Source organism: Ceratosolen solmsi, unplaced genomic scaffold (genome assembly GCF_000503995.2).
Source record: "Ceratosolen solmsi marchali unplaced genomic scaffold, CerSol_1.0 scaffold41, whole genome shotgun sequence".
In the NCBI taxonomy this organism is placed as follows: domain Eukaryota; kingdom Metazoa; phylum Arthropoda; class Insecta; order Hymenoptera; family Agaonidae; genus Ceratosolen; species Ceratosolen solmsi.
The window spans coordinates 513617-528083 of NW_011948424.1; the positions used below are offsets into that span (position 1 = coordinate 513617).

The following is a 14467-nucleotide window of genomic DNA, read 5'->3' on the forward strand; positions in this document are numbered from 1 at the left end:
TATTTTAGTCAGTTAATTGCTTTCTAAATTGCTTAAGTGAAGAAGTAACTGATGTTTCATGCAGCAACTTAAATATATCAGGACCGTCCATAATATTATTTTCCTAAAAATTGCTATTAAGAGAATGCTTCTTTTTCTTTCTTTCTTTCTTTTTCTTTTCTTTTTTTTTTTCTTTTTTTTTCTTTTTTTTTTCTTTTTTTTTATAAAAAGCATTAAATATACGAAACATAAATTTACTGTAAATAATGTTATGCGATCGTGAAAGTCTCTCTTTGATTGAAAATATTGAAATATTTGTAGTCTTTATATTAAATATATATTTCAATCGAAACGTATTTAATATAATTTATCGTATTATCTTCATTTTTTATTTTAATATATTATTTATCCTTTGATTGGTATTATGATTGTTAAAGTAACAATTTTTGTAATGGATTTCGATTCAGTTAGAAATGAAAATCCCAAATTATTTCGTATTAATAAAATAGTATTCTTATATCATTATTCGAGTACACCTACGAAAGAGAAATGTATTAATATCTTAATAAATATTATTTACAGAGTATTCTCTGTATATTTGAATAATATTCAAAATTATAATAGTTTAGATGATTAAATTAAATATATACGAGCACGTTCCATAAAGTGCGTGGATTTTTTTAAGATTAATTCGTAAAACAGAAGTATGGGTAATGCAATTTTATTAAATTAACATAAATATGGTCCTGTATCAAAAATATAAAATATTTTTCAATTTTAAATTATTAATCCATATTTGACAATCAATAATTAATTATGTAAATAAAATTCCTATAGTGCAATTAATTATTTTAATAAATCTGTCAAATACATTAAAAGAAATAGGTAAAATAAATATCACTAATACGCTTAATATTCTAAATGATTCGTAAGACAATTTTAATACTTTTTTATATTTATAAGAAAATTTCTTAGATATTTTAACAATGTAAATGAGATTAAAGTAAGTTGTGTCAAAGTAATAAGATCATAATTCCGTGTTTTGAAAGAACAAAAGGATGTAAATAAATAAGTGAATAATATAATCAATATATTAATTTTTTTATCTCAATTTGTTAATCAAGAGCTTTAGCAGACTACTATAATAAACTATAGTGGGTTTACAGAAATTTAAGATTACATAGCATCCAATTTTATAAAGGTATTTCAATTTTATGAGGGTTATAAGCAAATTCATAAAACCTAATTCATAATGGATACTGAATTATTGATGTGTAATTTTAGCGGAATGTTTAATCAAAACTTAGCAAAGGTTTTCTTTCATTCTTCCTCTAGTTGAGGTAAATGTTTCCGCACAAGTAATTAAAAAGTTTTCTTGTACTTGTAGTGGTTGTTGTTTCTTGGCTTACTGTTTACGTATCCTAATTACTTTTCAATTTTCTAATTAAAGCACTTTATTATTTCTTGTAGTAACTTTACGATGTAACCGGCAAATGAATTACACTAGCATATAGTATTATTGACAAAGAAAATTTAAATTAAGCCAACAAATTTTCTCTCGCTCTCTACACATTCTTAATTAATACATCATAACAATTATATAGATATATAAAATAACGTATTATCATTTTATATTATTTATTTAATATATTATTAAAAAATCAAAAGTCCAATTCTATTCAGAAATAAGCAATATAAATACTGTTTATATATTGTAAGTTCAAAAATATTTTTAAGGCTATCAAATTATTTCGTGTTTTGTGTCTTGTTTTATTTAATTAACTGAATATATGCGAGAATATTAATTTTTTTTTTTTTTTTTTTTTTTTTTTTTTTTTTTAATTAACTTTGTAGCATACAATTTAATAATTTTATAATATTGTATTTGAGAATTAATTCGTGTAAATACTTATGAAAATAGAATGATTAAAGCTAATCTTGGTTGAATGTAACAATATAAGATACAATATGAAAATAAATCTTTTCTTTTTTTTCTTTTTTTTCTTTTTTTTTTTTGCACTTATCGTACAGTACAGTAGAATTTCGGAACAATTATCATTTCGATATTTCATTCCAAGAAAGAGCATTTAAACGTACATAAGTATCTTAACAGAATGATAAAATAACGGATGTAACGAGGGTAATAATAATCATTAAGTTTGATGAAATTATCAATGAAGTTTTGTGAAATCGATGCATCCAATTTTATGTAAATTTGCATAGCATGAAATTAATTTAATCGTATTATGAAATCTAATGATATAAAATGAATTGTCTATGACTTTCTGCGTATGCCGACAAAACGAACGAAAAGATTTAGGAAGAATTTTCAAAATTATGAAATCCATCGGCACCGATGCACAATAATGCAAAACGTGAACAAAATTCGTCTACAAAACTCTTGTAAACAACCATTAAGTGCAAGTTGGGGTTCATAAAATTAAAATCCATGCAGACACGTAATGTAAACAGAGCTCGGTTCGTCGACGAAATTGCAAGAAACAATAACAGCGTGGCATTCGTATGGGTAATATCGTTGCGACATGACGCGCAAATCAAGATAACCGAGGTACATAGCTCCCGCGAGGGCATGAAAAAAAAAACGAAGATAATGAGAATGCCGCGCGTAATGCACATGTTGGATAATATTATCGCTGTTGGTATCGTATGGATAGACGGTCGCGGTGGTAGCGGTGGCGGCGACAGCGGTGGCGGCGGCAGTGGGGTGAAATGTAGGATCCTGGTAACGGGGGGACGTGTCCAGCGCAGCGTGAAATATGAGTTAAACGATCGTTAAATCGATGCGGTCACGGTTTGCCAACTCTCCGAGGAAACGTATGGTGGATGAGGTTGGGCGAAGAGGAGGTAGGAGAGGAGCGACGCGCAACCAAATCGTGCTCTGGATCTAACCTCTTGCGTGCATGCGTGCGTGCGTGGGTGCATGCGTGCCTACGTACGTACCCTTCCCGTACCTTTTCTCATTGTGCGAGAAGGGCGGCTGCTCCTATGGACCGGAATTACGGATAAATCGTCGTGCTCGCGTTTACGCAAGGCCAAACCAGTTATATAACGTCCGTCGTGAGACTCGAGAAACCAAATCCCTTTTTAATCCCAGTTTTAATTATTAGTCTATTTCAATTTTTTAGTATTCCGATATTATAGCTAATTCCTAAGTGCTCAATGCAAAACTAATAAACATATATTAAATTGTATATTATTTAGCGTTAATAAATGTATTATTTTTTATTTTATTATATATATATATATATATATATTACAAATTGATTTAGTTTGAGAAATTTATTGAAATTCGATGATTGTCGGGAAAATATTCAAATTTTCATTAAAATCTTTAACCGAATAACGAACGTTCTATTTTTTATATCTAAACGAAATTTTATTTTGAATTTTAAAATCAAACATAATATCGAAATCCCAATGATTTATTTAATATTTTATTATGCTATCTTCTACATAAGATTGCGTAGCATCAAGATAATAAAATACCAAGTTCGAAAGTGCGTTACAAAGCATCGTGTAATGAATGAAAAATCATCTGATATTGCTTAAATCAATACGACTATTCTATAAATATGTATTATTACATAAAATTCTATTATATTATGTACAAAACATAGTCAAATCGTTATAATCGATATAAAAGGAATGGCAATGATAAAATATTTAATTACTAAATACAGGTAATTGAGTAATAAGTAAATTTAATTACTAAAAATAAGTAATTACTAAAATCCTTTCTCCTTTACTTTTATAGATGACAAAAATTGTACAATTCATTCCAGATGCTATTGTTGTAAGATAAAATTACTGATAGTAGCGTACAATACATATTCCTTCACATAGATTTTCAGCTTTTGAAGTAACGAAAACTTGCGATTATCTCAAAAGGATAAAGAAAAGCCTGTACAGCAGCTGTAATGCTATAAAGTTTATTTGTATATGACTAATGTTGGGCTTTAATTAATATAATATATGAAGATATCTTAGCAAAACTAATAATAATTTTTTTATTTCAAGTAATTGTAAATAGTTGATAGTTATGTTCTCAACTTAATTATAATATTAATCATGCATAATAACCAACATAATTATCAAAATTCTAATGCAAGACACTGTAATTCCTAATAGCTATCATAAGCTATCATAATCTAACAAGATAGAATTAATTATAAAGAAAATGATTTTTTTTTTTTTTTATGCAATTTAAATGCATTTCTAATGAAACAATTTATTAGTATTAATGTTTTAAAGTGTAGGTATATAGTATGTGTTGAAAATTTTTTCAATATACTAACGGAAAATAGGGCTACAAAATATATTCTTTATTAAAATAATTTTTTTCTCATACATTACAATTAACGATCCACACAATTAGTTTGCAATTAATAATTGCACATTTCGTTTCAATATATAAAAAAATGTTCCGTGCCTGCAGAATACATAGAAAGTAAAAAACATGATACAAACATGAAGAATGAGACATTTAATGTTCGATCGGATGTATATTGTGTATTTTTGCTAGTTTCATATTTTCCATTTCATAATAATTACTAATATAATAATAATTAATAAACAATATATGAATAGCTAGTAATTACTCGGTGATTTTATCAGTGCATATAATAACATTGTTCGAGTGTTTATGAGAATACATTAAATTTGCAAGCAACGTATTTTAAGCTAATTTTCCATTTCTTGCTAGGCTAAACAATAAAACAAAATCTTACAATTCAATTGGTTCTTTAATAACATTGTTGCAATGTCGAATTTGATCCGAGGTAAAATAAGGATAAACTTTAAAACAAAGCAAGAAATAAGCTGTGGAAGAGAGTCATAGGAGAAAGGTTTAACACGTAACAGACCGATGAGGATGAGCCGAGGCGTACCCACGCCTCTTTAATGAGCTGAGTAAAATGTAGGAAGTGATTTTAACGTCCTCGAGAATACGCTTCCGCGATGTACTGCACGCACATATACGCAGGACTATGAGATAATGGCGAAGCTCTTTATCTGCGGGTCATTTCCGAATTTAATTGACTCTGCTCTAAAGCAATCAAAAGCCTCGTGGTGCTTTATATCTTTATCGGTAACCATGTAATTCTCGAGCCATAATTTGTTGTGCAAGTAGCACATGGAATCTTTGTAAATAGTAATAAACTTTAATTATTAGCAATTAATTGCCCCTCTGCTTTTATTAATTTTTTTTTTTCCATGCTTATTGTAAAACATTTTTATCAAATTTGTTGACGGAAACATTGATTTTCCAGCCGAGTGAAAATAGTTTTTACGATTATTTTACACTGACGAGCTCATATTTTATTTAGTTTCAACCAATAATCGATTGGATATTGAATTTAAGATAATTAAAAGTGACTTGATAAACTATTCTTGAAATCGCTTTGCATTATATAAATTAAGGTTAAAATTGCAAAAATCAATACTTGCAATCAATGGATAATATCATAATATCATAGTAATAATACTTAGTAATAATAATTTTACATGCCAAGATTACAGGATAAAATATCAAATATCAAATATCTATAAAATCTAATTGTTATACTTAGTTTAAATTGAAAATATTGTACTCTACCAAACCATTGGTTAAGCTTTGCAAACGATTATAAAAGATTTTTTATATACATATATACATACATATCACAATTAAAAGATTTAAATTATAATGGCAAATAACTATTTGGATATTGAAGGACTTTTAATAATTTAGCCTCGCAACTATTTTCCCTTCCTTTTTCAACTTTATAATATTACGCGCGTAAAAATCATATTCAGCATCTGCGGAAAAACTAGACCAAACAGATAAAAATTAAAAACCGTAAAATAGGCAAATAAATCCACTTATACAATGTTTCAATTATTAGTTGCGCCGTATATTTAAGGAACTTGAAATTTCACGAGCAGTTCTTAACAGAGCAGCTATTAAGATTACAATTCACGCGTGATAATAATTGTGACTTCCGCAAACGAATAATATAAATTGTAAGGAATGGAGTCGAGCTGGTACATAAGTGAGCAGGAAAAAGAAACGGAATTGCGTGGCCTGCTAAATTTCGTATCTGTGCGCGTGAATTCGGTGGCAGTAGTAGGGGGCGGGGGGAGGGGGCCCATGGTACGTCGATTCCATAATACCATTGCATCATGAAATATCCCATTGTCTTGCCAATCTGATGAACGCCGCCGGAAGCTCTGGCGCTTTCCTCTCTTATTCTCTCTTGCATTCATTCATTCACTCACTCTCTCTCTCTCTCTCTCTCTCTCTCTCTCTCTCTCATTCTCCCTCTGCGTCGTCCTCTCTCTTTGACTCTTTGAAAATACTTCTATAGCGCGGATGTACACACTCCAAGCCAACATGCATAACATTACACATTGATAAATATTTAAACAAAATTATATATGATTTTATTGAGCAAATAATAATTTTTAAAATTTCTACTCAATTTTATGACATAAAATTATTAAAACTTCAATAATCGAAAGGTCAGTGTTTTAAATAAAAATTGATCCTTACGAATTATAATACTCTTATTTATCTTATAAATATCACGTTGTTTTTAAATAAAATACATATAAAATAATTATCAGTACTTGCAAATATAATTTATAAAATCTGCTCAATGATAAAGAACCAAGAATAGCAACGTTAAAATTTCAGTAAAAAAATAAAATAACTATTTGAGGGATGCAATCTATTAAAAAGAGAGACGTACGTCTTTCTATAATATTTCTTCGATTTTTCGTTCGTATCCTGGCCAAATAATTGATATCTTTAAAAATTTTACTTACCGTCGACAATATGCATACGTATATTAAATAATATATTGTTCAAACCATGGTACCAATACATATATATATATATATATATATATATATATATATATATATATATATATATACATATATACGTGTTTGTGTCTGTGTGCGTGCGTGTTTGTCTCTGTGTGTGTATCTTATGTGTCTCTTATGTGTCTATATATGCCTGTGTAGAAAATTATGGAGTGAGAAGACTTTAAAGACTATATTATTTACTATACGGGTTAAAAAAAAAAGCTGAATTAGAAAGATTACCAACAATTTAATTAATTTATACTATTGATTTATATTTAAAATTTTTCAAAATATAATAAATACATATTGTAAGAAAAACATGTCTCATAAATAATATATAATAAGAATTTATAATATGAACATATATATAAATAAAAAAAAAAAATAGTAGTATTGATCATAACATCAAATTAATTTCAATTCAAAATACATATTTTGAAAATAGATTGCTATATCAATGCGAAAAACTATATTTACTTTTAATCTAATTCAACCCTTTTATTTCAATGTTTGAGCTTTCTTGAAATATACGAAGCTAATACTAGACATTTCATTTTTCATTTTTTAATATTGAAAAGTAAAAAATTTCGAGTAAAAAAAATTAATCTTAAATGAAATCAAAATTTTTCTCTTACTTAGTTCTTATTATCGTCATCGACTGTACGGAACATCGAAATTATTTATTTTATTCGTTTTAGCTTTTAAAATACCATGTTTTACACGTATAAATTAATTTTTATTCTAATAAAATATTTTATTTATGAAAGAATTAAAATTCGATTAGGAATATTTCAATCACATAAAAAATTTAAAACTATTACTTTGATTCATTTATAAATGAACTTAAATCTAAATGTCATATTTCACAATTGTATCATTAGTTTAATAAAATGAAACGCATTTACTAATAGTCAATGATAAAGTTTAGAATATTATAATTTATATACAGCAGAATACTTTTAATACAATTAGAAACATAATTTTTTTTTATCACAAGTCTTACGATTGTACAAAAAATAATATTATCTAATAAAAAATAATAAAAGACGTTGTTACTAAAACTTATTATTTGTTTTTATGTCATTATTTGTTTTTATTTATTTTTGTGTTTATGTAATTATAAAATTATTAATATATCAGTGTATATCCATGAAATTTGTATTCGAATTATAAGATTTAATTTAATTCAATCTTACATATTATTTTATATATATAAGTGGACAATCTGTATTATTGTTTATGTGTTTTCTTACTTTCTTTTTTTTTAACATTACGTTTGCAACATCATATAACTAGAATAACCAAATTAAAGTTTGCATTTAGGTTATTAGTTTTTTGATAATTAATCGATGTATAAAATATATATTTCCATCAATATTGAAAAATTTATTTTTACACATATGACGAAGTCATACATATTTATGTAAACTAACCTTTTCTCCGCAGTGACCTGGAACAAAAGTAGCCGCAATACCTAAAATAAAAAAAAATCCCTCATAAAATATTTTGTATTAAAATAATGGTAAGTAATTATAATATGTGATAATAAACTTTTATTGAAGAAAATAAATACATTCGTATAAAAAAAATTATTATGAAACTAAATTAAACAATAATATTGTATAGAAATTTTATGAAATAAATTTCAATTGTAAAATGTTTTCAATGATGAGTTTTAATATTTAAAAGACTAGTTTTGTTAATTTCCAAATGAGAAGAAACATCTATCGATATATATATATATATATATATATATATATATATATATATATATATATATTTCTATTTTATATCATTTTTTTTCTAACGAATTTATAACATTTTATTACTAACGAGTTTCATCACCCTCGAATTTATATATAATATAGTTGTTTTTAGTTATTTTCATAATTTCATTTGTTAAAACAAAAAATTTGCTACTTAGCATTTATAACAATACAATAATAGAACACTTCAGTTTACTTCAATCGTACTTCACCTGTGAGACTCTTTCAGTAAATACGTTTTGTATGCACATCGAACCAATTTTTTTTTTTAATTTTTGAAATAATACATGTTACTATTTACTTTTGAACTTGAACTAATCGTTCAATCTATTGTAATTTTTATATGTATTTCCTCAAATATATAATTCTTGTACTAATAATCATTTACAAGGTTTTACTGGTTTTTTTTTTTTTTTTTTTTTTTTTTTTTTTTTTTTTTTTTTTTTTTTTTTTTTTACAATATTTTTTACCAACACTTTTCCTCAATACCCAACAGTAGAAATAGAATGTTCATATATTTTCGAGAATTTCTGTATTTTCATATATCTTCTAATATCTATAAGAATTTATTTTTTTTAACAATTTATTTCTAAATTAATCAATAAATTATGTAAAGAAATCCTTATTTACTGATAATAAAATTAATGATACGTATATGAATCTACACTTTCTCTGAAAGAAAAATATATATGAAATATTATTAGTATATCCAATTTATAATTCAAAAGAAATTTATGTATTTCTTTTTCCTATATATTAGTTTTTACGTGACACTTTCAATAATTTCATTGCCCAGTAGTATCTTTTTACGTTCCGTATCTTAGCTTGCAAAAAATGAATTGGCTCGTAGGTCCCCAAAGAGGTTTTAATCGCAATCTATTGATTTCACAAAATCCAAAGTGAAAAAAAAGTATTGTTTCATATTTCTACTTAGTGAAAATAAGCTTTTAACGGATATTACACAAAAATATACGCAAAAACTCAACGTTCATTTGACATTTGTACGTGTTTACAAATTGCAGATTAGTCAAATCGTATTTGTTTCAAATTCAAATTAAATTTGTTAGATAAAATATATGAAAAATGTATATCATATATCAAATCTTAATAGAAATAATAAATTTATTAAATAAATTAATGTAATCAACTAATTAGAAAAAATTAACACAAATTCTTAAAATATTTATAATTGAAAACTTAATATCTTCCTTTTATTATTCCCTTTTCTTATAATTCAATTGCTTTGAATGTACTAAATATTGATTTAATATAACTTAATACCGAGGTTAATATATTGAAATCAATATAATAAAATCAAGTTCCACGCATACAATATATTTTCTTATATTTTAATGCAATTATAAATCATAGTGATTATAATCAATCTTTTATTTTATAATCAATAAAATGTCCAGCAGCATCACTAATAAAAGTGTCGCTAATGTAATATACCATCAGATAGATAAAATTTGTATTATTTTAAAATATAATATTTTTCGAAAAATTATTGCATTACCCATGATATTTAAATCGTAATATAATTCTATCCAATACTTTATGCAGAATCAAATCTATTTTATTGAAAAAATTTTATATAATTTGAAAATAAATAATGACAGGACACGTAATACTATAAATATAAAATCTTTTAATATAATATAAAAATTTAATATTAAGTCTATTTTCAATATTACTATCTTTTTATAACTATTATATAAAAATTGAATCGATGTCTTATAAAAATTTAATCTTCCTTTCTTTCTTCTCTATAAGCAGTGCGCATCAGCAGTAAAAATAAGCAGTTTAAAAGCTCATAAAATATTCACAAGCACACCATCTCTTTAAATAAGGATAAATAAATGATGTGAAACGACACGAGCAATCCAAGAAATACCACCATTGATTAATTAATCACTCGACTCAGAGTGTGTGACCCAACTACGCTTACCGACATAAATACAATACAGCATCCGAAAAGGATCTGGCAAATCAATTGTACCTGTCAAGCTGTCGAGCACGTATGTGGCCTTAAAGGTAAATCTTTCCATCTCGAGGTAGTGCATGAAATGAAAAAAAGGAAGAGTAGATGTGCCCATGAAACTGACGCGTCATTTTATTACAAACCATTACGAATATTGTAAAAGCCAAAAAAGACGTTGAGTATTGAAAGAATAAAGCAATGTTATTGTTGGGTATCTAGGAAATGGGAAAACATATACTGACTTAGTTAGTCAATAAATTTTTTCACTGCCAATTTGGTGAATGGAATGAATAATCGTTACTAAGCGAATGAATGAGAAAATGTTCTATTGATCGTAACTGCAATTTTACTCGAAAACTTCTATTCAGTTTAATGTTTGTCAATAGCTTTTGAAAGAAAATTCATTCTCATACTTATCATTAATATTTTTATCGTACTTGCGATGAGATTTTATTTTTGAAATATAAATTATAGGATACGATATCAAAATACAAATAGCACCTATCTTTAAGTGATAAAACTTAAGTGAATCATTTTATCTAAATGTGAAAGCAAATTTTTAACTGAATCACCATGACGCTAATCAACAATACATACATGCGTACATGAAATTTATTTTTTTTTTTTTTTTTTTTTTTTTTTAATTATTTTATCGTCTTAAATATATTACCTATTGTGGTTATAAAATTTATGAGCGATTTTCAATTGAGAATTAAACAGTAGTTACATTCATAATAAAACATTCACTATATCAACATGTACTTTCTAATTAATATGCTACAAATATAATGACTTGAAAGAAATGCCAATGATAGGGCAAATACGCGTTTAAATTTAAAAATATAAAATAAAAATTCATGCTTTTGTAAATCGAACAAAACCTATATTGACATAAAGAAAACGATTTTCGTCGAAAAGCATATTAAGGAGTAGGAGATAATAGAAGGGTCGGATCGATCATAAATCAACTGTCGATTAAAATTCAAAATATCTGGATGGAAAAATATTTAGATGAAATTTTGGCATAAGTGATTGTAAAAAAAGCATGATTCGCATCCGCATTATGATTGATGAAATTGGCAAAGTAATGGTATCGATGCGTCTGACTGAACATTCTGCATCTCTCCTTAGTCATCGAGTCTCGACAATATTTATATATATATATATAAGATAAAAATCTATTTTAAAATATCATTTGCGTATAAATAAATATCTTCTTTACAAGAATAAATTATGCGACTTATCTTGTTGATCTGGCTGAGATTTTTCTTTTCTTTTTTTTTTTTTTTTTTTTTTTTTTTTTTTATTACAATTAATGAACGATTGCTTTTTTACTGAATGTATTATTATTATTAATCTTTTTTATTGCTCCTACACTACATGTAGAAATATATCCGTTTCTCATGTCTTATTTTATATATTTTATGAGGACCTTTCTAAAATGTAATTGTTATTTAAATTTCATGAACTATTTGCATGCTTTTCCGTTGTATTTCCCGGTTCCAAAATAATTATCCTAATAAAAGTAGCTTTCGTAGGTATTTTATGTATTTTTCAATTAACGTTTACAAAGAGAATATAGATTGTGAAAAGTTAAAATGCTGAATATATGAATTCATTAAATCAAGTCTTATTGTAAAATCTATTTTATTCTTAAGCTAAAACGTGCATATAGATTTATTTATTTATAAGGGATTTAAGCATAAATTACGTATGTGACATGGTATTTTTAATCGAATATCAATAACTTTTAACTTTGATAAATAATTAATTTTAGTGACGGTTTTGAATAGAAAATCATGTTGCTTATTTGACAATGTGACGCTGTTTAGACATGGATAAAATTTCAAAATTTAAATCGAAATTTGTCACTTGTAATTATATTTACAAGCTCGATTCAATCTATCGCACGTCAGTTTTATTATAAAATAAAATTTGTAATTTTATTGTAATCAAAATTTTACATTTCTTTATATCTTTATTTATTTATTTATTTATTTATGTTTCTTTTGAAAATATTTTTCACAACTATTCAGCAATACCAATTGAATATTAAAGAAAAAATTCCAAATGTTTTCCAAATAAATTTTTATTGTAGAAAATAATACAGTACTAATATTTTTATGGTTCAAATTATATTTAATGACTTATTCACGGAATAATTTCTAATGCTGAGAATAAATAATTTAACGAATACCGTATCAAATTTGACGTCAAGAGATGCATATTTCTGCGCTGCAATTATGTATTGTGTCATAGCATAATGTTAAGTATGACTGGTCATTGCATGTGTTTTAAAATAATACAAGAAATTAGACTGATGTTAAGCTAAACGATAATCGCATTCGCTTTTTATTTCTACTAAACTTTCACAATTATTAAATTAGTAATTTTTATTACTAAATATCACCAAATGTCGTGGTAAATTGAAATTTAACGTCATGCGTAGGTTGAAAACAAAAAAAACAACAAAACAAAAAGCAAAAAAAAAATTATTAAACCAATTGTGAAGGATATCTTGAAAAGTAAAAGAGGATCGGTATCTTAATTGAGAACGTGTCAATGATGAAATTTAATGGACTTCGATTACGTGTCCAGTCTTGTGTCCTTCTACCTGTCATCCTACCACCTTCAAAGTCGCTATCATTTACAACGAGTTAAAATCATAAAATGAAATTTTGTATTAATAATTTCAGATTTTTTTAATTATAAATTATACATACAATTTGTTTCGTACAATAAAAAAACTATATTACTTTTCAACTGGATAAAGTCACCTTTTTTTTTTTTTTTTTTTTTTTTTTTTTTTTTTTTTTTTTTTTTTTTTTTTTTTTTACAATGAATCCGTATAAAAATTGTATAAACGTATAAATCGTTAATCATAGAAGTACTTTTAAAACCATCAGTATATAGTAAACAAGCAATTATAAATATACTAATGCTCGATGAAATAAACATTTTCAACTTTATCGTGATAATATAAAAACATGTTCGTGACAACAATTAGAGTTTGATAACTCAGTCCTATTCCCGATATTCCCGAACCTCAATACATAAACGATAAATTTCTTGCCTACGAAACGTAAAGTAAAATTTTGCTCTCGAAAGAAGAAAGACACAGCGAGTAGAAGAATGATCGATTACCGACGTGTCTTATTAGCGTGCGACGCATTAAAATCCTTCGATTCAGCGAGTTTATAAACATCGAATCGAGCTCACACTTTCTAAAGCGAATATATTCCGCTACTTAGCGAATGCACACTGCCGAGCGCGAGCTACTTAATGCTTATCGAGCAGCATCTCTTGCCGATGACTATCAGCTCGGTGGCCATTGTATCGCAATGCCCGGATCGAGAGCTTCGAGCGATTAATATCGAACATCCAAGCATCCAAGAGAATATCTTTGCTTCGCTCGCTGCATAGTCCACGTTTTTAATTATAAATACGTTGTGGACCGACGCTGGACACACGTGTGGCGTAATTCTCAGTGCCTCCCCCCACCCCCAGCTCACCTTTCCATTCTTTCGGAAAGATGCTCGCAATAGAGCAGCCGCTCCAGAAGTATACGCGGGTGCACTTGTGTGAGGTGCATTTGCAAATCTAGGGTAACGCACGCGTATGCAATCATTCGACGATGGTCTATAAGTGTCGAAATTCTTAGGAAATCTCAATATTAACCTAGTCATTCTTGATTGGTATATAACGGGAAGGTGAATTTTCTTCTATGCTTCGTATATAATTTGTATAATATATATATTATATTATATTATATATATATATATATATTTTTTTTTTTTTTTTTTTTTTTTTTTTTTTTAAAGAACTTTGAAATATTTTTGTGCAACGAATCGTTAAAGCTACTTTCTTCGACATA

The 14467-nt window shown here is 26.4% G+C and overlaps 1 protein-coding gene across 1 annotated transcript in view; it reads right to left on the minus strand.

Annotated features, from left to right (window-relative positions):
• Positions 1–14467, minus strand: part of thw (chitin-binding domain protein thawb) — a 114095-nt gene that overhangs the window by 10370 nt on the left and 89258 nt on the right. Inside the window, exon 3 of the mRNA XM_011499896.1 lies at positions 8280–8320. Coding sequence (XP_011498198.1) covers positions 8280–8320 — 41 coding nt within the window. The remainder of the gene's footprint in view (positions 1–8279; positions 8321–14467) is intronic.